Raw genomic sequence first — 27,682 nt, 5'->3', positions numbered from 1 at the left:
CAATACCCTAAATATCATAGCTATTTTGAAAGGAACTTATTCTGAAGAGTTGCCTGGTTACAATGAATGCCTGTCATTTCAAAACCAGATCATCACTGTAGTTTTGACACATTCGGAAGTATGCTGTTCAAAAACTGGCTGCAAACAGCCAACACCCTGATCTGCAGGCAGGTCAATGGCAGGAGGATCTGTGTCCTCCACCTCCCAGTGGAACTTCAAACCTTTCCCTGACTTCTCTAGAAAAATACGGCATTTTTAAAAGCCTGCAGCCAAGTTACACAGGAAATAAACACTACACACAGACCTGCATGGAGAGAACATGGTTTAATTAAAGGCAAAGCTGATTTCAGCAGCTGCAGTTCTTGCACAGACAGACAAAAAAAACACAAAAAAAGCTTACGACACAAACCAGTTTCTGTTAGAGGCCCCTTTCCCTTGCTCCTCCAAGCACTGGAGGACAGGAGGGGTGTCCCAGCCAAGAGCCGGATGCATTCCCAAGGCCGGATGCTCATGCACAAGTGGAACAGTGTGGCTGGGACCCTGGCACTGCTGGAGTGAGATGGTGAACCTGGTTAGCTCGTCTAGGGTGCAAGAGTCAGTGACAGTTCAAACACCGGAATGTCGCAGCTGCTTGGGTGCACAGCTCAACACACAAACTGGGAGGGCTGGAGGGAAGTAGAGGGGTTTGGTTCATTTTACCACTGGGTGGAAACTTTTAGACTTTTTAAAGGAAACACAGCTTCGAAATGCAACAAAGAACAGTGATGTTGCTAAGGTGGAGGTTGTGGGGGAGCTGCTCATACCCCTGCAGGAGTATCGTGTCTCCTTCATCTTCCCTTTTTTTATTCTTTGTGGCTGCCCAGACTCCAGTGTCACTTCGGCTCCTGCATGTGCTTTGCTCTGCAGCTGACTTCCAGCTCAGAGATCCTGAATCATCATACAAATCCCTACTGCTAAACACAGCAAATGGACATTGAGATTGTTTCCATAACTTCCCTGGGAAACCTAACAAAAATGCTGTCCTTTTCTTTATCAAAGCTTGCAATCTTCCTTACCTCTAATAAATAGCAAATAAAACATTTCCCTTTCCCTTCTGTGCCTTTTCATCTATGAACAGCACTATACTTTCTTCTGTGTGCGGCTCACTCGTGAGTGTACACGGGTGCCTTGAATTTCATTCTGGAACTGAAAGTTTGGGGCTGCAGCTGGGGGTGGGAGGTGCAGGGTGGGCATGGGTTTCTGCAGAGCTGATGTGTGCTTGCAGGGTGCATACACTCCGCACTGTCCAGGCTGACTGGCAGCTTTACCCAGCCCTGCTGGACCCCTGATTATTTTCTGCAAGATGTTGCACATTGGTAATGAAACTACTAGCATCCAGCGAAGATGGGAGGATGGAGGGAGAAAGAAAAAAACCAAAACAAAACAAAAACCATTGAAAGCTTTCTACCTACCTATTAAAATGAGTCAGGCTGTGAATGCACAGACTAGCCTGCCCTTTGTGGGGCTAGCCACTATGCTACAGTAAAATGTACAGGAATCAAACATTAATTCAAAACCCCATAGTAGTTAACTTGCTTGTCCAGCAGAGTGCTGCAATGCCCCATATCACCAATTATAGCTCAAACACCTACTGAGAGGAGGGCATTTCATGCTGGAGTTTCTAACCCACCCATGGGCTGGCCAAAGCCTTTAGGTGAAAGGTAAAGTGGTGTCAAGTGCCAGACTCTCCTTCATGAAACTCCTTTGCTAGCCCAGGAGATAGAGCTCCCCTGTGCCACCAATCACTTCTGACCAGAGCAGCAATTGGGGCTTTCATTGCTACACACTGACTATGAAGCACATCTGTGTACGGAAGAATTCAGTGTGATCTTACTACTGAGATAGTAATAAAGATGTTTAGGAGTAATTTCAACTACATTCTCAGTCAGCAAAGCAATCATTAATGTATTCATATTTTATCTCCCCAAAGAGAGGAAAAGGATTGAGAAGTTCTCACTGGCTTCTCCCATCTGCCCTTCATTCTCAGCTTTTACTTCCCATGTGGCTGGGGACATGCACAATGGAGAAGGTGAGAGGCGGTGATATCGGGTTACTGAGTGAGACAAACAGCAGTTCCTCTCTCCCTCCAGAGGGCCCAGGGATAGGAGAGTTCCTGATGTTGTTTTCTTGCACTGCAGACGTTTTGTGCACACTCAGTGGGTTGGTGGAGCACTTACGCCCTCCTGACAGCAAGGACCAGAAGAGAGGGCTGCCACCTGCACAGGACTGTGTGGGCCAGTCCTGCAAACCCAACATGCCATGGTTTATGGAGCCTTCGTTTGCAAGGGTTGCCACCTTGGTCTCAATGCGGTGGGTTCATGGTGCCTTGTCCACGTTGCTGCTTCTGCTTCTGCTGCATTAACAGCTGCTCCAGAGCTGAGGGTCCAGGGTGCATCATGGAACTGGACCAGATGGACTGAAAACAAACAGCCAACAATAGCACCTTCTTGCATTAGCCAGCCCCCCCCATTATAGATGAGAAAGTGGAGACAACTTTTCCTATTCTCCTTCTTTATCACTTGTACATGGCTTATAATAAAAGTTGTGTAGACTTCAAAGAAGGCGTTCCAAAAGGAGGCTCCCTGGAAGAAGCTTATCATCCTCCAGAATCCTCATTACCATAAAAAAATTATCCCATGTTAACCATTACTCATTTCAGAATAGTCAAAGCAAATTTCATAATTTCTTCCAGTTCTGCTAGCCTGGTCTTGTTCCGCAAAATACTCTAAACCAGCAAGGACTGGAAAACCGTGACATATTCCAGCACTGGTCACACCTCCCCCATTGCCTGCATAAGTGAATCTGCAGGAAAAACAAGCACCCATCCCTAAGCACAGCTTCAGTCAAGCGTACCTTCAGGCTCTCCATAAGCACAGCTGAGGAGTCCTCCATAGCCGGAGGGCCTTGGGCTGCCCAGGTGCCACTGGGAGTGCTGGTCTGGTGCCAGCTGCTCTCAGAAGACGAGGATGTTGCTGGAAGGTAGTCCAGGCCAAACCCTCCCATTGCTAAAATGGTAGAAAGATAAGTTCAACTGAATGTAGCAAAATCACTGCAAAGCAAACACCACGCCAGCTTTGCGTGAGCCTGGAACCCAGCACTTGCCTGGCTTATCTGTTTTCCAGCGGTCTGCAACCCTCCTGTCTCTGTTGTCTGGAGTCCCAATAGGTCCGAAGTTGGAGAAGGGAACAGAATTGTGGTTATGGGTTGGAGGGGAGCTTGGCAAGCTGCTGGGGTTGGAGGAGTGAGGAGACTGGCTGGCTGGTGTTGAATGATCTAGTGATGACAAGGCAAGAGGAAAAAGGTCAACATAAACAGCAGGAACCTCCCATTTGACTTTTTTTTAGTGTTGCTGCAAATGCTGCTATGGCCCAGATTTCTCCAGTGTGGGAGGTCAACAATGGAGGTTCCCTCCATTACACAAGTGTAATGCAAATTCCTAGGTTTTAAGTGAAAATTTTTGTGCATTGACAAGAACAGAATGAATGCATTTAATACATACATGTGCTTACCAGAAAAACAAAACCAGGAAACCTCAAGAGGGGTGGCTAGCCAAAGCGAGTTTTCCCAATATTTCTTGAAAAACTTTTCTTAAAAAAATTTTCCCTCCAAGCTTGACAAGCCAAAAAAAAAACCAACCCAAACAAAAACAAAACAAAAAAAATCCCCAAAAAATAAAAAAAAATTCCATTAGACCTTGAGGAGTTTGCAAGTTTACAACTTGAACTCCAAAGTCTGTGAATGCTTTAATCTTTCATGAGTTTTAAGTCAATTTAGACCAGAACACAATAGTGAGAAAAAGTGAGAGCAAGCATGGAAAAGCCTATCTGCAGGCAGGAGAGAATGATGCCTGAAGCAACACAGCATAGCAGGATGGCAGGATACTATGTGGTCCTGAATAAAGAAGTGAAGGGAGAGAAAGCTGAAGCCATGTGTGCCATAAATCCTTCTAGAATAAAAGCACTTGGAAACTCCTTCCATTTCACCCACAACAGTTATTTCTGCTTAGTCTCAGCACAACCAAAAAACTCATTCAGTGCAGATGTTATTTAAAATCCATTCATTTCTTAGATTCAACTTAATTCCTCTCTCACACTTGCCTGGATTTTTAATGAGAATAAACTCACAACAAAACATTTGAAATATTATATGCTTCTAAGATAATTACTAAGGAAAAAGCTGGTTTGCTTTATAGGTGGCTTAATAAAAAAAGAACAATACAAAATCAAACCACACAAAAAGCCTAGTAATATTTTCCTTCACACTTTTCAGTCATATAGTTTCTTTCTCTATCAAATATCTAGATTATGAAATTCAGTTCTTCCTGCTTTTTCCAAAGAAGCAACACTGAACGTATGCTAACATTTGAAGTCCCACTCCCAAATGCTTGCCACGAATGCAAGTTAAAGAGATTTCAGGATCTTCTATCCTGCTTAACTACTTCAATTAAACCCCATGTTCTTATGCCACATTAATTACAGAATCCCCTCATATTTCTGAGGATAAAGAAAACCAGAAACCTTCAGACACCTTGTCGAGCAATTTATTTTTAATGTCCAGTTACATTCAACTTGCACTATGTTCAGAATTAATTCAAATCCTCTTAAATCACTAGACACAAGAAAAACCACACCAGGATTACCTGAGCTGGCTGGAAGGGATGGAGACCACGGTGTCCCTTCAAAGAGAGAATATAGTGAAGTCTCCTGATGAGCAACTGAAGGGGTGACTTCGGTTTTTGTGCTGGTATTCATGTTTTTCCCATATACCTCATTGAACATGCTGTTATTTGGGTATCTTTCCTGAAAAGAAAAAAAAAAAAAAGAAGAGTATTTAGTTTAGGCATTAGATTTATTTCAAACACTGAGACTGTACAAAGGAACCAATCAGAGATCAAAATATTTTCCTAACTCCTTTGTCACTCCCCAGCTCCCCAGCCTCTTCTTTGACCATTTTATTTAACATGAAGACTATCACATTCTGAATCAGGATAGATTTCTCCTCGCTGGACTGCAAAACCTTCACAAAAATCTTTTAAATTCCCAGTACTCAGGAAAATTGTAAAAGACCCTGCTCAGTTCTCTGGAAAATAATGGGTAATCTGGTGCTCAGGAAAAAAACAACCCTACACACCATAACACTTTGAGATGCACCTTTTCAGCCAATTTCCATGATTCTACTATGAGCAAGGGGCCCATGAACTCAGCAAGATACAACAGTACGCCTGCAGAACGCCAGCTAGAATAAATTTGTAAAGACAATTGAAAAGGCAAAGATAATCTCACTGATACAGACTGAAATTAGGCACACATAGAGATTTCTTTCATGTTTTTCCTATTGGTTTGAACTAAAGGATATCCCCATATTTCTGCCATGCTATCTAGTTTAATGGCATGCTCAAAGAGCAAAGTGGTGCAGACTCTGGTCCACACTTACCTGATTAAGAGAAAAGCCACTCAGGGACAGGAAAGACGATGACTGAGACATCAGTTCTGATGGTTTTTCCAGCAGGGACTTCTTTAGAAACCAAAAAGGAGAAGAAAAGCAGTTATTGTTCAGAGCAGTGAGCAGGAGGAAAGTATGCTATCAGAAACTGCCAAGGTGGTTTTGGTCACTTTTAAAACCTCCCTTGTTTTTTGGATCCAGCGCCTTGGAGAATAAGGAGAACAAGACTAACAAAAGCAGAAAAGTTTCCCTGCTACCTGTAACTAATACCTAAAAATCAACAGCTGAGTCTTGGGCAAACCCCACTGCCAGAACAGCTTTTCAAATCCAAACTGTAACACTCTGACACAACTAGAGAGGAGATTCCTGAAAGAAAAAAGATCCTTGTACAAACAAGACCAGATCATTCCCAGTGATCAAAGGACTCCTTCAAACAAGATCAGGCTCTTGCATGCTGCTACTGACAGAATATTTTTCAGTTTTGAGAACATCCTTGCTGTATAGACATTCTTACAGCAAGAGCAGCCAAGTGCCGTGATTTTTTTAATTGTGTTATAGAGTCCAAGTTTCATTTAATGCTCTCTCATTTTCATCATAAATGACAATTAAAAAAAACAAAACAAAACCAAACCAAAAAAAAACCCCACCAAACCAAACCCACCCCAAAAAACCCCCAAGTGCTTAAAACAGAGGTTCCAAAACTCCCCTGGGCTTTCATTGTAAGATACTACGGACTATGTGACCTGATGATTTTCCACCATCTACGGCCACCTCCTCCCATATAGCTGTTATTTCCAGCATAGTATTTCTCAGCTTTCTCTTCAATTCTTACTATAATCAAGCAGTGGAAAATAGTGTCTCTGAAACAAGCCTATTTAGGGAAGAAATAGGGTCAGTTATCATTGATACAGAAACCAAAGAAAAATTATAAAGCCAGGCTGGTGGACAATTAACATCACCAAATTTAGCATCAGGATCACCAAGACATAGAAATAGTGAAGCCGTAAGTAAAACTGTGTGTGACCCAGAATGAAAGGTGTAGTCTTGTTCCAAATAAAAGCCCTCTTGCACTCAAACCAGCTTAGGCATGTCAGATGTTTTTAAATTTATTGTTCAAAAAAACCAAGAAACCTGAATTAGTGTCCCCTTCTCTTTAACATGGTCTCGGTACCTGGAATACCTTTGCTTTTATCCTGCAAACCTAAGACAAATAGCCTCATTTTCTTTGCAAGCAGCTCCCAGCTTGTTAGATTTTCAAAGTGACAACTCATTTCCTTGAAAACACATTTTAAAAGGCAGACAAAATTCACATTCTGCATATGCACACAGCTTGCACAGAGAATTTCCTTCTATTTGTCAGCAGTCAGCAACAGTAGGAGATTCAAAGGAAGCTGCTAAAGAAGTAGCTATTAGTTTCTTAGCGGAGGTATCTAATGAGAAAGAAATGCATGTCTCTTTTGCTACTGGCTCTTTAGGATGGTGTGTAATGTAAATGAGGAATAGGCTTGATCAGAGATTTTGAGTCACAAATTACTTTTCTTTGTTACTGCTACTAATCTTGAATAGTAGTACTTAATGAACATGCTTGTAGCCATACCAGAAAGGTGCACCACATTTTCAGAGGCAATTTGCAAACTCAGCAGCTCTAAGACACTGCAGCTAGTAAACTAGGAAGGTTTTAATATATAAATGTAGGGAAAAAATAAAATCTTTCAATCTGTCAAAAAGGACTATTTCTATAAGAGTTACCGATTATTTAGCCAGTTGCTTGCAATTTTTTTCCAAAGACATATTGCTCTTTTACCATCTCTTATCCATGTAGTAGGGAACTCTTCCCCCCGCCTTTATGGAGTTTTTATACACAGATTATAAATAAGCCATGCTGTTTCTGATTACTTTCCACAGCTGAATTTGTGTTCCTCCTTGCCCTTACTACTAAGCCCATACAACTGCAAAAGAGCAAGTGCATTAAATGCTGTATCAATGTCTCTCCTGAACACCACTGCTTTTTGATTTCTGAACAAATTATCAGGCCTGGATTCAGCCCAAGAGTTATAATGTGGGCCTTCAGCTCGTCTGAGCTCTCACATGAAGAATAGCTCAAGGGTGAAGCAGGGAAGTGGACAGGAGAGATGGGAGAGAGAAAGGCATTTCACATTTCTTATAATTTCACAGAAGAAAGAGATGCTAGTTAAGAGTGAGAAGCAGCATTATTACATCAAATACATACAAAGAGGCTTCGTCCAGGAAGAGAGGCGAGAGGCCCCAGCAGAGCTGGGTAAAGATCAGGAGGATTAGAGAAAATCAGCTCTTCCTCCTCCTCCAAGGCAGCCAGACTCTTTAACAGGTCCGGAGGAAGCAGAGGGGAGCTCTTGGGGTCCTAGTGACAGAAATGAGCACAGTGAGACAACGGAAGGCAGAAAGGGGAACAGCAAGAGACAGCGAGGGGAGGCTAAGGCACAGGGGGGTGAAAGAAAACAGCAAGAGAAAAGCAGAAGGCAGCATGCAGAAGTGTGAGGTGAGAAAGTGGTGCAGCAGAAGTGTACCGAGGTACACAGAGAAAATAGTGAGCAGAAAACGTAACTAGCCACATTGCCTAACACATACTGGGAAGAGCACTGCAGCGTCAAAATGGTGGGCAGCTAGTTTTAATTAGTGGAGCGTGTCTTTCCGATTACATCCATGCCAAATACTGAACCTGTTTTCACATTCAAGGACAAGGAACATGAAATCATGACATTACTCTTCTATAGCTGACCTGTGAGTCATTTAGGTTTCAAGTAAAATTACATTTGCATCTTCTTCCCTTATCTATTTGTGGAGTTCAAATCCCACAAGACTTAATTTTGCTACTAATGGTGGCTATGCCAATGCACAGCTGACCAGACGTCTGAGCCAAAAAATTCCTGCAAAGTCCTGGTCAAACTCCACATCTTGGCTTTTGTGAGGGACGTTTACACAAGCATCACGGGTGCAGCTTCTGTTTGTACTGCACTGTGCTTCCACCAAGGCAAGGTTTCCCTTTTAGGTATGAGAACAAGGCTTTGACCTTGTTTCCATCTAAAAAACACAATCTGACATCAGAGTAGAGGCAGACTCCTGTATATTGTCTTGCTTTTCTCTCTGAAGAAGAAGCCTAGTGATTTCAACTGACCTTCTGAAAATCTGGAGTGCATTTATAGAGGCACATCTGACCAAAGGTTTAAAGAGACCTCTGTTTAAGTTTCCTTATAAACATCACCAAAAGCACTCACAGACAACTCCAGGACTGTTAATAAATAACAATGATTTCAGGTTTTATAAACAGCAACATGAAGCGCAACTGCATGAACAGAAGCAAAGTATTACATTAAGTGCAACCAAGAGCTTCAGCTCTTCTCACTGCATGGTGGAATTTGCAGGGGAAAAAAAAAAAGTAATCCAAGACAAGACTGCTCTTGCCATCTCCAGTTTCCAGCCTTTATCTCCCTATTGCAGCCTTTAGCCATTCAACACACTTAAGATACTATATGGGTGGCAAGAGTTCATCTAAACAGTAATAATTAAACTATGATTATTTGGATGGCTTTTATAATTTTCATCAGTTGCCAGACAAGAATTTTCCCCCAAACTATGAGCTGCCATGTTTCTCTACCTGACAGACACAGTGTAGAGATCAACGTCACATTTAAACTGAACAAGACTTACACTTACCTGAAACCAAATCTTCAAGAGCCAGATCCCACACACAGCCAACCAATAATGGAGAATTCATCACTGTTTGCTGGAATCCCATTTACTGATACCCAGATCCTTACTAAATAAAGACCTGCTTGGGACTACAGAACAGTCTTGAAACAGGGAAACTCCTAGAGTTGTCACGAATATTAGCACCTCATTGGTTTTCACCATTTATAGCACAGATCTTTACCTCAAAGGTCATCCTGGAGAGAGCATCCTGCTCTGGCCGGAAGACTCCTTGCCGTTTTCCCCTGCGGTCAATGTTAGACTGCTGTGCCATCACCCTATTGTCAGCCATGCCATAGGAAGAGTCCCAGTAATATTCTGGCACCTTGACTTCTGAGGGATTCTGGTTATATGGCTCCATTGGGAAAGGCTTCATTTTTTTCTCCAGAGGTTGCTGTTGCATCACAGGAGGCTGTAACGACTGTTCAAATAATTTTAGAGGGTCCTGGGCCTGCAGGTAGTAGGACTGCTTTACAGGCATGATCTTCCCCAGTGAGCCTTGGACTTGAGGTGGGTTCCAGAGCTGCTTTGACGAGTCCGTCTGTGGATACTGAGGCAGAAACATATGATTTCACCAGCAGGTAGGAACAATTAATGTTAACTGAATGCCTAACTCCATTCAAACTGTCAGTCTGGCTCACTTGTGATAAACATTCCACATTCTGATTTGCTATGTGTCACGGTTTAAACCCACCTAGTAACTCAGCACCACACAGCTACTTGCTCACCCCTGGGAGGAATGGAGAGGAGAATCAAAGGAATGTAAAAATCCACCGGTTGAGATAAGAATAGTTTAATAACTACAGTATAATACACTACAGGAAATAACCAGGGGAGAGAATATAAAACTAAAAGGGAAAAGGATGACCACCTACCCATTCCAGAAATACCTCCCCTCTCAGTTACAGGATCATATGTTTGCACCCACTAAACTTCAGCTCTTCTACAAATTTGCCCAGAAGTTCACAGATCAAAATCCCACACCAAGGTCTTTAATGACAGTTTTGAAAAGGTAATCCAGGAACTTAAGCCTTTAATGTTGCTATTTATTTTTAAATAAGGTTAGCTCGCTGTATTAATCAAGTTTACCTGCTGGAATCCGGAGTGGTGTGGTGGGCTCTTCCCCAGACCCTGCACAGCTTTTGTAGGGGACTGTTGCTGGGCCAGAGCTTGGACCTGTAACTGGCTTGCGGACTGTGCTGTTGCCTGAGCTGGTAAAGATGAAAGGGGCTGCTGGGAAGGAGGTGGCGTTTGCTGAGGTCCCTGGGTCATTGGCCCTGGTCCAGAGGGCCGTTGCTGGCTGTAAGGAATGTGGGACTGTTTCCCACCTTGCACCTGGTTTCCTGCAGGAGAGTGAGCTGTGGGCTGAAGGAAGGTTCCTGGGACAGAAACACCACCTGGGAAGGTGTACCCCGTGCTCATGGAGAAAGCCACAGGAGGGGGGACAACATAGGTTGGGGGTGGAAACCCTGAAAAAGATAAAAACACATTTTTAATCACAATTTGACAGAGCAGATAGTTCCCTCCAGAAATCATTTTGTGAGGTTTTTTTCTTCCTATTTCGCTCATTTTAACCACAAAGACAAGAAACACCAGTTTACATACTTGCACTATAATGTTTTTTTTTCATCTTTGCACATACATGGCTGTATCACAGATGAATTCAGAATCCGTTCTTGAGTTTTCTTGCAATATTGCAAGCACTGATAACAGTCAGCCAGGGCAGTATCTGGGAAAGTCATGTTTCTCTTCACACACACCTCAATCTCTTCGATTTTAATTCCCCTACTACTTTTTTCCTTCAACATTCTGGGGTTTTGATGCTTTACCCCCTGAAGTTTCTTCCCCCTCAAACACACACATTTTCAGGAACTAACTTTGGAACAATGGACAGAAGCAATCAATAAGTCTACTGCCTCCTCCCAAAGGATCACCAGTCCCTGGATTAATTTAGATAGAGACAGATGGTAAGTAAACAAATCCTCATATCCGCAAGATCAATTTCTTTCCTGAAGTTCACACTGAAAAGCCAGGTTTAGAAGGCAAGCTTTAATTCTGCATCCCACAGGCCATATTTTATGCTGACACTGGGACAGGGAAGATGTCTCTGTCTTGTATTGAGTACTAGACATACAGCTGCAGGGAAGACACAGCCTCCTCCAGCTATTTCATGAACAAACATGGACAACAACATATGACAGGAACATTCCACAACAAAAGGGGAACACACAATGCAGCAACAACAGCAAAGACCACCACACAAATTACAGCCTAGACTATGAGCAACACTACAAAAGAAACTGAGCTTTAAAGAAGAAAGCAGTGTGATTGATCTTTTGTAATGGAGTCCTATGCACAGAGAATACTTCCTCCTGAACTACCAAAAGACTGTCATGTTTTGACTAACTAAAGAAACAGCCTACAATGAAGTTCCTTGATCTCACACCCACTAACCAAGAAGATGACAGCAGATTTTATGACAGACCATGATTCCAAAGCATAGGAATCTTATTTATCTTGTTTCAGTTCTACTATGCCCCTTCTTTACTCCTTTGCAAGATTCTCAACATGAGAATGCATATTCATTAATACAGCTCCTACCTTCATAGGCTGTAAAAACCACTATTACATATTTTCTTTGCAGTCAACAGTAACCACACTTCAACCGAATGATGCAAATTACCTGGCCGGCTAGGAAGGGGAGGGAAGGCTCCTGGGTGATGAATGGGGATGAACTGAGAACTGCTGGCCTGACTTGGAGTCTGAGTTACAGGTGTTTTCCTTGCCTCAGACACTGGAGTCTTCCTCATCTCTGTCTGGGACTTCACCTAATGTAAAAGAAAGTAAGAAGAAATCAGATAATTTTTCCTGTAATTACCCACATAGTATCTTAAGACAAAAAATGAACACCCAGATTGTCTGAGAGATTATTTCCTTTTCCCTAAGTAACTGGGAGCAGTTTAGAACAAAGGAACCCAGTTCCCTTCTCTGACCGCAGACAGTCCACCCTGCTTGTCTTCAGGCACTCTTTGCTTCACAACAGCACTCTAAGGATATCTACCCAAAAGATGCAAAAGGTTCTTTCTCTAGCAAGAGAGTGGGAAGTGGATGCAATATCCTCAGACCACACAACAGACTTCTGCTGTTCAGCTGCAGTGCCTTAAAAAGAGAAGTGCAGATGCTGTTATGCTTCTCCCAGGGCACTGCTTCAACCTAACATGCTACTTACCTGCAGCACCTTAAAAACCACACACTACCATGTTCTTCCTAGGGAACTCTTTCAGCCTAATCCATATGGTGATGTATATGCACAAAATCCTGCATACTATGAAATTCTTTTGACTAGGAACATACAAGACATAGCAGAAATGCTTAACCTCTTTCAGTTTACTGCGTAACTACTGTATGTTCTGTTAAAAGAGCTGCACCAGTTAAAGGCAGAGAGAAGAATGTAATGTAATGTTTACCTGATTCTGAGTCTGCTGCAGTCTGGGTCTTCCTGGAGAGGAAGACAGAGGGGAAGACTACTTTCCCTTTCTGTTCAGCTCAGCAGAACTGCCTGGAATGCAAGATGGAGCAGGCAGGAAAATGACAGCAAGCAAGGAACCCGGGCAATATAGAAAGGGCCCAGGAACAGACCTGATGCCAAGCCTCAAAGGTGATTCAAAGAAAGGGTTTTATCAGGGACCAAATTAAAAAAAATCCAAACCAAGCAAACAAAAGCTGCGTGGGGTTTATTTCAACATTTACTGCTGATGAGTTGAAAGGAGTTAGAGGGCAGGTATTTCTGCCAAAATATAGTAGTAAAAGGGTAGATGCATTCAAATGCTTTTCCAAATAATTCTAAATTTCCCCATTTAAAGTTATGAGAGTGTAGCTTATTTTTTGCATTTAATTAAAAAAGTAGACTGTAAGACTGGGAGGTTTGGGTGTATTTTTGATCTCCCACTACATAAAAATCAGAAGAAAACTCCACCTCAAGGTTCTGGCTGATGCTAAGCACAACAAATGATGCAGCCCCTGCTCTTGCTGTGTCTATTCACTGACCATCTTTACCCTTTGTCACATTCTATATATTAAACTTACATTGTGCTGTCCCTTTTTTCTCCACAATAAGCCAAATATTTTAATAACCAATACCAAGAGCTATGCATTCTTTTATAACAACATTAGAGAATTCAAACACACTCTTCCTGCCACGGGATTTCAAAACATGAGCTTTGGTCCCATCATAAATTCAAAGCTGCTATAACACATTTCTAAAGGTTGCTTTCAAAAGCACCCACACACCCCCCCGCATGATTTACAGTTAAGTTTTAAAAACCTAAATAACTACAATTGATTAACCAAGACAGACATATTTCAGTTGTTTCCCTGCTTCTACTTGATCTCATCTCAAAAGTGTCAATATTACCAACTATTTACTCCCCCACTGGGGTCCTAAGGGTTCCTACACGGTACTTGAGAGAAGCACCATATCATCACAAGGACCTCTTAAAAGTATGTAAGACCTTGAGTAAGCCTGCATTAAACCTTCCTCGGCACCAAACTGAATTTTCCCTAGGGAGCAGAGATTCAACCAGTGTGACACTTTTGTGATCCTGTTTGAACATGGAAGTTCTCCACTTATCTGTAAAACAGAACTGATTACCTTTGTATAATTTTCTTAACATTTTTGCTAAGTAGAAGCTGCAAAATTTGCAGCGTTTAGGCTTTTGAAGGCAATGAACTATGGAGGATAAAGCCTGAAATTTCCAGGAAGGCCAAAGCAGAGCACTAACAGACTACCAATCAGTACAAAACCAGCAGTGGTTTCTTTGGAGAGGTAAGAAAGCAAAACCTACCCATATTCTGGGTAAGTCAGTCCACCAAACTGTATGAAACAGAAGACACTTGATTGGAATAGCTGTCATAACAAATATAGCTGACAAAACTAAAAAGTCAAAATTAATTTCTATACAACAAGAGATGAAGAGTGACCAATCACATCAGAAAAGATTCTGCTTCAGCTGGGTTAGAAATAAGTTTTTCCTGGGTTATCTCTTAATCTTAAAACAAACGAATTTCCAATAAATCAGCTCAGTTAAAATTAAAACACCTTCCCTATAAAAAAAAAAATACACATACTTCTCAGAAAATCTGGTGGATTTTATCAGCCTCAAGTCCTTATTTTGCAAGACATGGGCACAAACATCAAAACTAGGAGTGCTCAGGCCTGCAACCACATTTCAGATGTTTTCAACAAATACATAAGAAACTTGCTATTCTAACTCACCTCTGTTAGTTTTCAGATACCAGAATCTTGTCTGGTGACCCACAGTTGCCACACACTTTTTGTAGGCTACTCCCCTTTATCCCCCTTGGTAGGACCCCCTGCTAACCCAACTGGCTAACATTGCCAGTTCTGGCCTTCCATTTCGTAATGATGTTTAACACCAAATAATCAGGAGGAAAACAAGAATGATCCAAGGGTCCTAATGACACAAGCTGGAAAGACTGAAAGAGCTGGTTTGCTTAGCCTAGGGAAAACAAGACATGTCTTCAGAGCAGTCGCAAAGAGGAAGACTTAATTTGTTCTGCAGACCTGTCCTGGGAAGTAGTAATAGGCTCACACAGAGGCAAGGAAGATGAAATGCATTAGAAAATAATTTCCACTTGCAAGAACAGTGAAGAACTGACACTGTTTCTCTAGGGAAATAATAAAGAGTCTCCATCATATCATTAAATGCCTCCAGATGTTGTTAGAGAATGACTGAGATGCAGTCAAACTATTCAGGTAAGATCAGATCAACCCTGAAATTCTTCACGCTTATGTGCCTGAGCACATATTTACGATTTAAGAGCAGTGTGGCTTTCCCTATTCCACAAAGGGCCATTGACTGCACACACAGTACAGAAGATCTTACTGCATATTTACAATTGGTGCTTTTGCAATATGTTCAATTTATTGAATGTGCACAAGTCAACTGAACTGAAAATGCAGAGTACCAAGTTCCTCCGCAACAGACTATAGCATAGGTAACAGCACGACTACAACCTGGTCTTGTGAACTGCCTTGGTAGCCTGAAAAATCTGGGGAACAGCAGGTAGAAGTCTGTTTTTTAAGACAGTTAACACAGCAAAATCACTTTTCATTGTTCCCCTATCTTTTCCTCCCCAACAAATTGAGACAGCATCAAGGAAAAGGCCAGAGACACAAAGGTCACTAATACCTGATCTTTGAGACAGATGTGTTTATATGTTTGTTGTGCATTAGCTGTACCTGCAGGGTTCACAGTGAGACCCTGACTCTACTGTACTCTATATAAGCAGTGACAGTCCTGACACAAACGCTGTACCACCTAAGACACAGTATCCCTTGGATCTAAAGGCTTACCTGAACTGCCACATTCTGCTTTCCTGCTTCTGGCATCTTATCCAAGCCGCACTTCTTGGTCTCATTCTTTCTTTTATTGTTATCCTTCTTTCCATCATTCTTACTGACTACTATTCCTTTGCTATAGTCCCGTCTTTCCCTACCTACATCTTTAGGGGGATAGATTCGCCCTTGCTCTCTGTTAATTTCCCGTGGCTTGATGTTCTCTTTGAACGTGACCATTGGTTTTTCTCCTGAATCACAGTTGTTATTCAGGCTTCTGCCAGAAGACAGAACTGATTTGAGTCCAGGGCTCCCATCTGTAGATAGCGGCTCTGCAATAGATGTTTCCTGCAAGGCGAGATTCTCTTTGGCTTCACTAGGGTCCTCCAGTAACAGTTCTGGGATTTCTGTCAAAAACAACAGCTTTCCTACCTCATTTTCACACTGAATCAACCTGAAAAAGACAAAAAGGAATTGAAAAGCAAGTACATTACTCCAAAAACATTCCTTAACATAATCAGCCTATGAAGCAATGGCATGCCGCAGAACATTTTATTAGCATCTTGTATTTATGTTATATCTAATCGCTGTGTTGAATAGTGAGAAAAGTAACATTTATAACTAGCATCTGCATTACCTGCATTACAGCAGCAAGTGAAACACAGAGAAGCTACCTGCAATTACCTTGGCTGGTTATCAGCAATCCATTTGCCTGTGAAGATCAGACGCTGTTGCCGTATCCGACGCTGCTGCCCTTCCTTATCTCCTGTAATTGCCTGGTGGCCTTTGGAAAAATCCAAGTTCCTAGAATTGACATAGGAGAGAGAATAATATTAATGACGCAATTACTCTGCAACATCATATTTCTTTAGAAATACAACTGGTCAGCATTACTTTATTATAAACTCTGAAATTCGACCAGATACTATTCCAAACATGACTGTTACAAGTCTGATTTACAGACACAATTCTCTTCTGGTAAGATGCATCTACATTAAAGAGGTACAGTGATTGAGTTTTGTTGTTTTGTTTCTGTTTTTTAAACAAAAGGCCAAAGGCTCATCTGTGTGAAAATCAAATAAGTAATAGTAGAGTGAGAAAAAAGTCTAATACTTAGTCAACTTTTGTACATGATGTTAGGTACAGGGATACAGTTCAAAACAGTAAAAAAAAAATAAAATATAAACATATCAAGCCGTTTTCATCTAAAAGTATTCCTTTTCTCACTTCTTACATTTTTCTCTTTCAATTTACTAGTCTGAAGACTACAGAAGAAAACCAAAAATGTCATAAGCAAAAGAAAACAAAAAAAACTTTTAGCCTACGACTTTCCTTAGTTTTTCTACATAGTCTGTTACAGTTGTTTTGAAAAGATACCTACTTCAATCCATACCGTTGTAAATATTGGTAAATAAGATACTGTAGAGAACATGTCAATGTCTATCAAAGTAGTAACAACAGCAAAAGTACAGTCTTCCTTCAGCTGTCACCCACCTGAATGAGGGCCTCAGAGCCAAGAATCCTTGCAATTCAAATTCTTCTGGAAGGGGGGTTGCTGGCAAATAGATAGTAAACAGCATGAAGAAAGCATGAAAGCATTGAGTACAGTATCCTAAGTAGATACCTCAGCAAGGTCATTATACATAGTAAAGCTTTTTATTAACATGCTTAATTGTACTGGTCCACCCTGCAATTTGAGGAGCTCAGGAACGACAAAGTAGAGCAAAGTCTGCTCAGCACAAGAAAGCAGCATTTGCAAAGTATTCATATGCACTAATACTAGAAGGCAACTAGCTTCCTTGTTTGCTCTTCAAATGCAATTCCCCACACCATCAGAAAAAATGTGATTTGTTCCCAGTTCTTTACAGCACAGACTAGAAGTGTCTTTACCATTATTACTGGATAGATCTTCTTCATGAGGCTGGAAGCTGTTTAGAAGTGAAATCAGCCAGGGCCATATGCTACAAATCAGAAAACAGACAAATCATAAGTAAAAACTACAAAACATGGAAACTATTTGCCTTTCCAAGAAAACATTGAACTCTGTTACACAGTCACAACTTCTATTGATCTTTTTATTTCCGAGAAAAAGTAAAGTTTCTCTCAAGTGTTAGGCAACAGACTACTTTCTTGAAAGAATATTTTTATAAATCTAATCTAAAGTTACCAAGGCTCTCGCAGCATAGTCTTCATTATCCAGAAAGTTAGAAAGCCTAAAAAAAAAATTTAATTAGACAAACCTGTTGCATGAGCAAACGTTCAGAGCACCTGTTTGCAATTCATGTTTTCCAGCCCAAAGCAGACTACTCTCAAGGCACAGTAAATTAACCAGTGGGAAACAAAACAATCGATTAAGATACAGCAGTTCAGAATTACTTCTGTTCTGTGAACACAAACACTGTACTGTAGCACTGAAACAGTTACCAGAAAGAAGGTCTAAGTAAGGGTTACACTGAGTAAGACCATTAAACTAGAGGTTAACTGGCAGTCCCCCTGCTTTGCAGTGGCAATGCCAGTACAAGAAATTACTGGAAATTCTTTACAAAGGCCCTGGAGCAAGCAATTTAAAAATCACAACAATCACTGCATAGGTGATTAATATTTAACTGCCACCAAGAGGCTGCCTTCTATTTTTCAAAAGCTCCATCTGCTTTAGTGATGGGCACCAAAAGTCCATGGAGGCAACAGAAAACTATTTTGGGAAGGTGCTCACTGTGCTCGGTGTTAGTGAAATGAATCTGTCCTCCCACAGTAAGTCTGTGCATCACCATTCAGTGCCTGGATTGGAGAATGCAACGTGCACCTGAAAGCCTGAGGTCATCTACTTTCCTGCACCATCGTAGAAACTGCAATCATTATGTTTACGCTTATTCTCTACACAACACTAAGCAATAGCTCCTTTCCATGACTGACAAGGAACAGGAGAAGGAAGAAAAGGAGAATGCAAGTCTGTTGCAACCTACAGTGAATTGCAACCTTCCTGTACAATATTTGAAATAATGAGATTCCATAATAAAAGATTCCTAAAGAAGAGTGATGTAGTGACACGCATGAAAATCTAGACCTACTGTGGCTTCCACAGGGCAGATTTGCAAAACTCATTTCCAAAGACAACCTACTAGTATCGATACAGTTATTTCTGTCCTCAGTCCTTGCCTTCAAATTGATCTACTTTTCTAGGTAAACATGTTTCCTTCCTATTTCAGAGGCTTGTTCAGTTTGGGGTAGGATTAATTATCCACAGGAAGACGATATGCATAGTGGGGAGAAGTGAAAGTTTAAGAAGGTCTAAGGATTATTTCTTGAACCAAGAGCACAATTACATATGAACTCAGAGTAAGGAAGACTTTTCAATATAAAACAGACATAAGGTTATTAAAGAGAAGCCAATAAAGTTGTGTGTGTTTGTGCAGTCTGCAAAGAATTACTTCCCTTCGGATCTTCCAATAGAAATAAAAAGAAAACTCACCCTCACAAATTATGGGGAAGATGAACAGATATTTTAAGAGCCAACAAAGGTAATGGCTACTAATGCCCATTTTGACAAATCTTAGTAGTACCTATCTTTCAAGTTCACCTATGATTTTACAGCTGTTAGAACCTATTCTGGCTAACTGAAAAAATAAACATTCACACCTGAAGATTCATTTTGGTACTCCATAAATTACTGCCTGCATCTCCTTTCTGCAAGGACTACTCTGAATCAAGTAATTATCTTTCCCGTTAAAAAACTGATATAAAGTCTTCCTTGAGAATATGCATACAGTAATACTTATTACCATCTCAAAACAATTTGTGAACTCCTGTTTTCCTTATCTTGCCTTCAGGAACTCTGAAATTGAAGTTCCCAAAGCTCCGGGGTTTTAGGCTTTGCTCACATTTCAGGGAGTCTTATTACTCATTTAGAAAAGCGAGGTTATAGGGACCCCTGCTTCACATATGTTAATGTACAGAAAATGTGAGCCTTGAGCTAGAATGGCATCTTACAGCACAAACTGCCAAGAGAGCTGAAACCACTGTGGCACATCACGCAAGATCAGCTAAGCCAGCTAGTTTTGCACTCTTTTCCTTATAGTGGCCATCTCAGGAAAAATACTCATCCAACTGTGTCAGTAACAGTCACTCCAATCTGAAGAAACATCTTTCAGGTTAGAAATACTTTACTGAATTGCTATAATACATGAAAAGTTACAGGCTATTAAAAAGGTTCACAAGTTCTGAAATATTTAAGCCTAAATTTATAAGATTAGAAGCAGAAGTGAAAAATCAGAGGAACAGTCCAGGACAGTAAAGTCTATGCTGACATTTAAAGATGCCCTTTACTGAATTAATTCATGGATGAGGAGCCAGCAAAACCAGATTCCAGTACTGCCCAAGAGATGGCTTAATGTATGAAATTAATGGAAGTATTCTCCTGCCACCTACCTCAATAAATCTGAGAAATCATTACAACAGATTAGACTAAAGCTACACTCAGTAGTTATGCTTAAGTCAGACGCTATAAAGTAGATCCCTCTGATTTTAAAAGTTACATGCAAACCTAAAGCTAATTAAAACACTGAATTTGCTCATGTACTCCACAAATCTCATGTTTTATTAATTTTTTAGCACATCCACTTTCTATCATTTTGATGTCTGTAACAATAAGTTATATGATCATTTTTCCCATTACTAATTTATCATCAGTTATTAATTTATGCAATCAAATGTATCAAAAGAAAGATTAACACTCACTACCGTCTTTCATCAACCACTGCCTCCTGGAAAACACTGGGCCTAAGTTTCAGCCAGTCCATTGAAACCTTCACAGCTGGAAGAGGATATGCAGCCCCAGAGTCCTCCTGGTAGTCATTTTGTAAAGGACACTTGCACAGAACTCCAAGAAAGGACACTAGAAACAGGGGATGCAGGGGACAGAGTGAAAAAAAACAAATACAAACAGTGCAGGAATGACACTTTAAAAGTTCACCAAATAACCCAAACACATTCCACCCATAAAATCCTATCTTTAGGAGCTAGATCCTTAGAACAAAGCAGCCAAATTACTTAAAGAATCCACCAGAGACCAGAACATCTTTCTATCAATAAAGAGCTTTCTACCATGAAGCAGAATCTTGGCATTTTTCCTCTCTCTCCTTTTCAAGTGTCATGACGAATCATTTTGGTTAAGTTAACAAAATCCAGTGAGACAAGCCCATTACAAAAATATTTATTCTTTATTAGTAGAAATTACCAACTCAACTACCTACCTGCATTTTATCCACTTCTCCACTGAGTTATCTCTGCAAGCAGGCACCCAGCTCAGGCCCATTAGAGGATATGAGCTGAGAAGCAGTAACCACACCATGGTGACTTCAGACTCAATCCCAGAACAGAATCTGGAGTTCAGCTATTCAGAAATTTAGGTGTTTACAAACAAGGCCAAGCTGATCATGGGCTGGATTAGGTTAAGGAAATCTGCATTATGTGGCTAGAGTCTAAAATGCTCTGCATTCCCACTTATCTAGTTAATGTTATCCAGAGCACAGAAGCACTTGAGGTCCTAATTCAGACAGCTTCAGCTTCAGTTCTGCTGAACCAGAATTAGCTACATTCAAAGCAACTCAAACTGCACTGTGGCCAACAGAGGAGCAGCTCCCCAAGTGGCGTACTGCCCACTGCCAAGCTGGATCAAACTTTGCACCCAAGTTAAAATGTTCTTTCAGAACCAGGAAAAAGATGCTGAGTTCTGCGAGACTTCAAACAAAATAAGTCCCAGGCACATAAATCCCGTGTTAGCCAGCATTGCTAGACATAAACGATCCCTTTGCAACCATCTTCTCTCTTCACTTTCTTCCATAAGGTCTATTCTCATCGCTTACCTCACACAACCACTAAGCTAGATGATGACAGCAAATTACTAATGGATTCCATATAAAAAAAAACAAAACACAAAAACAAAAACAAAACAAAAAACAAACAAACAAAAAAACCCACACAAAAACACAAACAAAAAAACCACAACCCAAACCAAAAAACAACATACACAAAAATCAATTAGTTTTCATACGTACTGAAGAGAGCCAGTAACTGTGTCCAGCAGAGCTGCTCATCCTGGCTGTAGCTGTGCTGCTCTGTTTCATTGCTGAAGTCTCGCAAGTGATGTAGTTGAAACAGATTGATAACAGTAATATGTACTAACTGCTGGGAATTGAAGGCCTTTTGGAATAACAACCTCTGTAACAGACACAGGAACAATATCTGTATTTATATATGTAAAGCACACACTTGAAAAGATTAGTAGTTGCTATTTCACTGCTTGACTAATGCTTCTGCTCTTAAGGCAACATTTATTCTAGATTTTATTTTCAGTCATCCCTATTAGCACAGCACTGGGCTTCCCAGGAGGACCTGGACAGATGTCCACTGTTAAGCCCAAGTTTTTTGCTCATACACCAACTAATATGCACCACAAATCAACATCCCCTTGGATATGGTTCTCTTTCAAAGAAAGTGCAACTTCCATGTACAATCACAGCACTGCAATGCAACTGCAAGACCTGCAAAGGCACGTATCTGCTGAAGAAGCAGCAAGGAGAAGGTGACGTTAAAAAAAAAAATGCCCCAGGAAAATTTAACTACTGTGTGGTTATGTATTAAAGACTAATTCCACATCTGACTTCATGGGTCATGGAAAGCCATGGTGGATTAAAATAGCACAAGCTAGTTACAAATGCATTTCAGTAACTATGCTGTAAAAAACACCTTTCTCAGAGCAGGAAAAGAAACTAAGAAACTTTAATGGGTTTTTTGAGCATTGTGAAAAAAAGGACATATCCTAAACTACAACCAACTTGTCTTTGGACACTGTCAGGGGAGCAAGTGGATTAACCAGCATAAACATCAGGAAAAGGTTTGAGCTCCGTGTTCAAGCTTGATTTTCAAGTAAGGGCATGAAGCACTCTACAGCCAACAACTCAAACTGGCAGGGCTCTTAGCAGCAGAATCATGAACACTCCTAACTGTATGACTGCCCTCCTCATTCAGAGTTAAAATCAGCCACAAAGTGATTATCTACCATACAGCCAATTTCACATTCACATTCAATCCATTTAAGTCAGCAGAGTTGCTCTCTAGTAAATTAAGCCTTATGTTGCATAACAAACAAAAAGTAATCTAAGCAACAAAGCAGGACTCAATTAACTCTATTTTAACACCCTGGATCAGTTCAGAAAAATGCTCCACTGTTCCACACGCCTGAGCAATGCTCATAATTATTGATTAGAAGCATTGTGGAAAAAGCAGTACTAGTTCAACAGTCAACATCACACACACAGAGATACAATTATTTAATTTTTAAACAACTTTAAATCCAAGTGTTCAAGCAGCTCGCAGCCAAAACTAATACACTTCACAATAAGTTCTGTGGGTTTAGGGGGTTTGTTTTATTTTTATTATTTATTTTAAAGACAGTTTGGACCTAGCTATAGCAGCCCAATTCAATGCAAAATGCAAAAAGACACTGTAAAAAACATTTGTAATTCTTTATATTGCTAAGACCACCTTCCCCTTTTTTAATTTGGAAAAGCACCAATTGCTCTATTGAAGATACCCACACTACCTGCTCATTTCCACAAATGAAGATGCTGAAGCAGATCAGTTTCCAAAAGGCACCTAACAGTTAATGTACTCTTTGAAATTGTACTACCTTGTATAAATATCTTATAAAATTCTCTTTGTTTCAATCTGTGCTATGTTGTCCAGCTTATTGAGCTGGCTATATAATTAATAGGTACTCCTGGATTTTCCAGAGGAAACATGTTCTGAACAGTTCTTGTCTACACACAAATTAAGCTTGTACTGGAACACTCTTTAAAGACAAACTGCTGACAGGAGAGCCAAGTTGTCTGAGGAAGATTAAAAGCAGCCTTAACTAGTGGGAGTGAACGAACATCATCCAAAAACAAAGTTCTCAAAATTCCTCAGGCAACTGAGCTAGAACTTCCCACATGAATCAAGTTCTTTTCACAAATATCCAAGAATCATCCAGGTTAGAGAGCAGAGAATCAAGAAGGGTCATTGATTTTTCCTGTACCTCCACTAACAACGCGCCACATGTCAAATGGAAAAAATCCCTACTGTTTGCAGAAGTCAACATCTGGTGACTTCAGAATCCAGTGTTAGCTGCGACGCAAACCTTTCACAACTGGATACTTGAGCTTCCTTTATTTTACCAGGTGAATAAGTTACTATTGGGCTATAATTTCAGAAATCAGCTGCTAAAAATACTCTCCTCAATACGCCAATTAATATGCTGTTAGAACTAACCTTGAATTGTTCTTCCAGCTTTTCTCGAAGAGGGCTCAGCTTCTCCAAGCTTTTACTTAGGTACACATGGCCATGGAATTTAATAAATGCCTTGATGAAGTCAGACACGCTCCATCGAGTCTTCACCTCATCACGACTACATTCAGAACAGAAATACCCAACTTCAGTCTTTGGAATTAGATATAGCTGGATACAGCATTACATACTTTTTCTGTGACATTCAAGAAAGAAGGAATGTCCATGCAAAGGTGCTTTTTCATGTTGGCACAATAAGCTTCATTTCCTGCATTCACTATTCACACTCAGGAGCATTCCAGATACAAACCATTCTTTGTTCCATACACGTAAGGATGTTCTCACTGGATGGGGGGGGGGTCAAGGGACTTCTGCTCCTACTACCGAATATGAATAAATTCTGGCAATGGAGGTACATCTGGATCAAATCTCCTCCATCTTATCTGACCACAAATACATTATAGTCTTACCTTTCCAGTGCTTTAGAAAGTGCTTTTTGTAGGTTAGTGGAGGCAGCTGGGAAAGGAAACTTCACAGCAATGCTTCTGCAGTAGTAGAAAATTGTGGTCAAGTGGTCTCCTTTGGAGGAAGCTAGAATAGCCAACTGATTATAAGGCTGACCTAAGAGAGAAAAAGACATTGTCCATCAAGTTGTCATGGAATGAATGGAGTGAGGCATGCTAGATTTCAGGGTAAGTGGAGTCTCTTGAAAAGCAAACACAGAGTTGGTTGTCCTTTTTTGTTTTGGTTTTGGAGTTTGTTTTTTTTTGTGGGGAGGAGAGCAGGAGGAGATAGAATCATAGAATAGTTAGAGTTGGAAAGGACCTTAAGATCATCTAGTTCCAACCCCCCTGCCATGGGCAGGGACACCTCACACTAAACCATGCCACCCCAGGCCTCATCCAACCTGGCACTAGTGGAGTTGTTTTGGGGTAGGGGGACTGGGTTGGTTTGTTGGGGGTTTTCTGCTGTGGGCTATTTTTTTGTTTGAGCTGGGGGGTTGTGGTTTTCCTTCTTCGTTTTGATTCGGGTTTTTTTGTTTGTTTGGGGGTTTTTTGGTTTGTTTTGGGGTTTGTTTTTTTTTAAAAACCACACATCCTTTAAATCTAAGTAAGAAGATACTGTCAAAACCTAGCCCAGTTTTAGGCAAATCGAACTCTCAAGAGTTTTTCACTTTTTTTGCCTATACAGTAAAAATTTCTATAGTTAGAATACAAAGAATTTTTCAGTTAGAATGTAATTGGCTAAAAAAATGAATTACTGGTTTCAGCAGCCTGGCTCAAAAAAAGATTTATCCTTCTCTCACCATCCCTACATTTTGGATCACTGTAAGCCAACAGCTAAAAAACTAGATCTCTGAACTAAAGAGGCTATTAACTTGCACGAGCAACTTGAAAAATCTGGTTTTAGCTACTGACCTTTACAAATTGTCAAGTAAACAAACAATCCAAGAAAAAAATCAAAACCCCAAAGGCTGGTGGTAGACAATTTTTCATTAATTGTAATTTATCATGTATGAATGTAAGAGAGCGTAACGTAGCAGTAAGTAAAGCCTTAGAATGAAGCTGTGTATTATCCGCTTTGTTTCTACATCTTCACAAAAAGAAGAAAAGTGACACAGATCAAGCAAATAACTATTGTCTAAATGAGTTATCAACGGGTAAGGCTTTGTTGCAACAAGTTTCCAACTACCACATGAGAACAGCAGTACCCCATTTTCCTTCAGAATTATGAACCTAAAAGGTATCCCAGACTCACCATTAGATGGGACAAGCTGAGCTGCATGTCTGTAGTAAGACTCTGCCTGGCTGGTCTGATTCCTATAACGAGCTGAGAAAAGAAAGACAGATCAAGTTGAGGCATAAAATTTAACTCTCCTGCACTTACTTTAATATAACCAATTTACCTAAAGAACATGTCATCATTATTTTAGAAATATGTCAGAAAATACAATTACACCAAATAGCATGAAGATTCAACTCGCTGAATTGTGAAGTGGTTGTTTTTCCTCAGATCCTATGTCACATCTTATCAGTTCCTATGTAGAAAGATGCTGTGCCAACAGCAACACATCCAGAGAGCTACAAATATTTTTCATACTTCTTTGCAAAATCAGCAACTAGATCTACTTTTAGGTTGTTCCAAAAGCAATTGCAGATTCCTGAGAAAAAAGAACTTTCTATAACACATTATTCTACTTTAATCAACAAAGAAATAAACCCATTGACCTTACATAAAAAAGAAACCTCGTTTATGAAAAGCTGGATTTCTAACTGTTGATTTTGTAAAAGATTCAAGAGTAATGTTCTGAAATGGAGAAGTATGCTAGCCTGCTGCAACAAGCTTTTGTAACAGTTACCGGTTTGAACATTTCACTATGCCTACCAGCTATAACATGATTAGTATGCTAAAAGACAGATTCTAGCAAATCACTAGAAAGCTAGTTATTGACTGTCGTCGCCATGTGTTAATGTGTAACACGCATTAGAGAAACCTAACAGCATTACTTTTGAGACCTTTCCTCCTGCAGCAACCATCACACAATTACCTATAAGCTACTCATCTGGAGCACACTCGGTCCAGCAGCTGCCCATGGTATGTACAGATCCTTCTAAGTGAGGGCTGTACGCAATGTCCCACCTCTTTTTCCTTCAAAAACTCACCAATATCTCCAAGGTGAACAAGGCAGTGCTGGCAGATGTAAGAGCAGGAGCTAGATTGCGGCTTGACTATGGCGCTGGTGTGCGTCTGTTTATTGCTAATGATTCCCAGCTGGGAAGACTTTACACGACATGGCAAGTCTACATTAAAAACTGTGCACAATTCCTGTAATAACTAGAAAAACAGGTCCAGTTTAGTAGCAGGTAGAGACATTAATCAGCAAGGCACTGAAACAATTGGTAAAACTAACAGAGCATTTCTTGGAGGCACGGATTAGCTAAGTATATTTGAAGTGAACAAGCCTAAGTTACTTAAAGTGAGACTTTAATTTACATTCTCCATACTGAAGTCATTGAACCTCATGCTGCATTATTCTGCCCAGAAACACAAAGTGGTTTACTTCTTTTCTGTAAGAAATAGCTGTGTATCCCAAACGAGTAAGCAATGCAATTCCCATGACACTTAAATTACCAAGCATGCATCAGTACAAATCTTGTTGGGATTTTTAAACAGGACGTTCAAGAGGAACAGTTTTTTTAATACCCTGATGAAGCAACACCATTCTCTGAAAATAACAGAAAGGAATGCCTCTCAACCTCCAGAGAAGCTTGTTCCAACATAAGAAACAGGACTACCCTGACAAACTTTAGAGAGAAGCCAGAACAAAGCCAAGTTTGTAGGCAAGGCAACAGTGGCTAACAGTTCAGCAGCAGGGTTGTGAATAAATATTTGTGCTAAGCTAACAGTGAGACTCTTTCAAAGAACAAGGCATCAGCTACTTGGTCAAATATCTGAAAAGCTGATTAAAGGAAAACCTGAACTTTGCCATTCTAATTAATGCTTTTTAAGTTTTTCTTAATGGACTCTGGCAAACACTCTGAAAAGTAACAGTAACCATGTGGTGATGAAAAGTATTGCTCCACTGAGTTGCAGCGTTAAAAATGTAAGTGAGAATTGATAGACTTTCTCTCAGCTGGGAACGTACTCAGTCTCCAAATAAAATAGACCTGCAGCAGAGTTTCACTTCCAGCTAAACCCATCTAAGAAAGCCCAGGGCTGACAGAGATGTGTACTCCACTCCATCAGTGGCTACACATGCAATGCAATTTTTTTGCTTGCTGCAGAAAAAGATTT

The 27,682-nt window shown here is 40.5% G+C and overlaps 1 protein-coding gene across 7 annotated transcripts in view; it reads right to left on the bottom strand.

Annotated features, from left to right (window-relative positions):
• Window positions 1-135: 135 nt before the first annotated feature.
• Window positions 136-27,682, bottom strand: part of SMG7 (SMG7 nonsense mediated mRNA decay factor) — a 52,740-nt gene continuing 25,193 nt past the window's right edge. For 4 of the 7 annotated variants that reach the window (XM_080622745.1, XM_080622744.1, XM_080622748.1 and 1 more), the window contains 19 exons: window positions 26,551-26,722; window positions 25,646-25,717; window positions 24,358-24,508; window positions 23,873-24,008; window positions 21,619-21,781; window positions 20,300-20,456; window positions 17,456-17,526; window positions 17,060-17,120; window positions 16,250-16,369; window positions 15,584-16,019; window positions 11,891-12,035; window positions 10,297-10,676; window positions 9,392-9,757; window positions 7,712-7,861; window positions 5,473-5,553; window positions 4,679-4,838; window positions 3,142-3,312; window positions 2,893-3,044; window positions 136-2,455 (listed from right to left, as the gene is read on the bottom strand). In XM_080622745.1, the coding sequence (XP_080478871.1) occupies window positions 2,342-2,455; window positions 2,893-3,044; window positions 3,142-3,312; window positions 4,679-4,838; window positions 5,473-5,553; window positions 7,712-7,861; window positions 9,392-9,757; window positions 10,297-10,676; window positions 11,891-12,035; window positions 15,584-16,019; window positions 16,250-16,369; window positions 17,060-17,120; window positions 17,456-17,526; window positions 20,300-20,456; window positions 21,619-21,781; window positions 23,873-24,008; window positions 24,358-24,508; window positions 25,646-25,717; window positions 26,551-26,722 (3,258 nt within the window). In that variant the 3' untranslated portion in view covers window positions 136-2,341. The remainder of the gene's footprint in view (window positions 2,456-2,892; window positions 3,045-3,141; window positions 3,313-4,678; window positions 4,839-5,472; window positions 5,554-7,711; window positions 7,862-9,391; window positions 9,758-10,296; window positions 10,677-11,890; window positions 12,036-15,583; window positions 16,020-16,249; window positions 16,370-17,059; window positions 17,121-17,455; window positions 17,527-20,299; window positions 20,457-21,618; window positions 21,782-23,872; window positions 24,009-24,357; window positions 24,509-25,645; window positions 25,718-26,550; window positions 26,723-27,682) is intronic. The other 3 variants (XM_080622749.1, XM_080622747.1, XM_080622750.1) reach the window with 3 other exon arrangements.

Source organism: Psittacula echo, assembly GCF_963264785.1.
Source record: "Psittacula echo genome assembly, chromosome: 7".
NCBI classification, from domain to species: domain Eukaryota; kingdom Metazoa; phylum Chordata; class Aves; order Psittaciformes; family Psittacidae; genus Psittacula; species Psittacula echo.
Note: the sequence above shows the minus strand (reverse complement) of the source record. Positions and strands in the feature narration are given on the sequence as shown.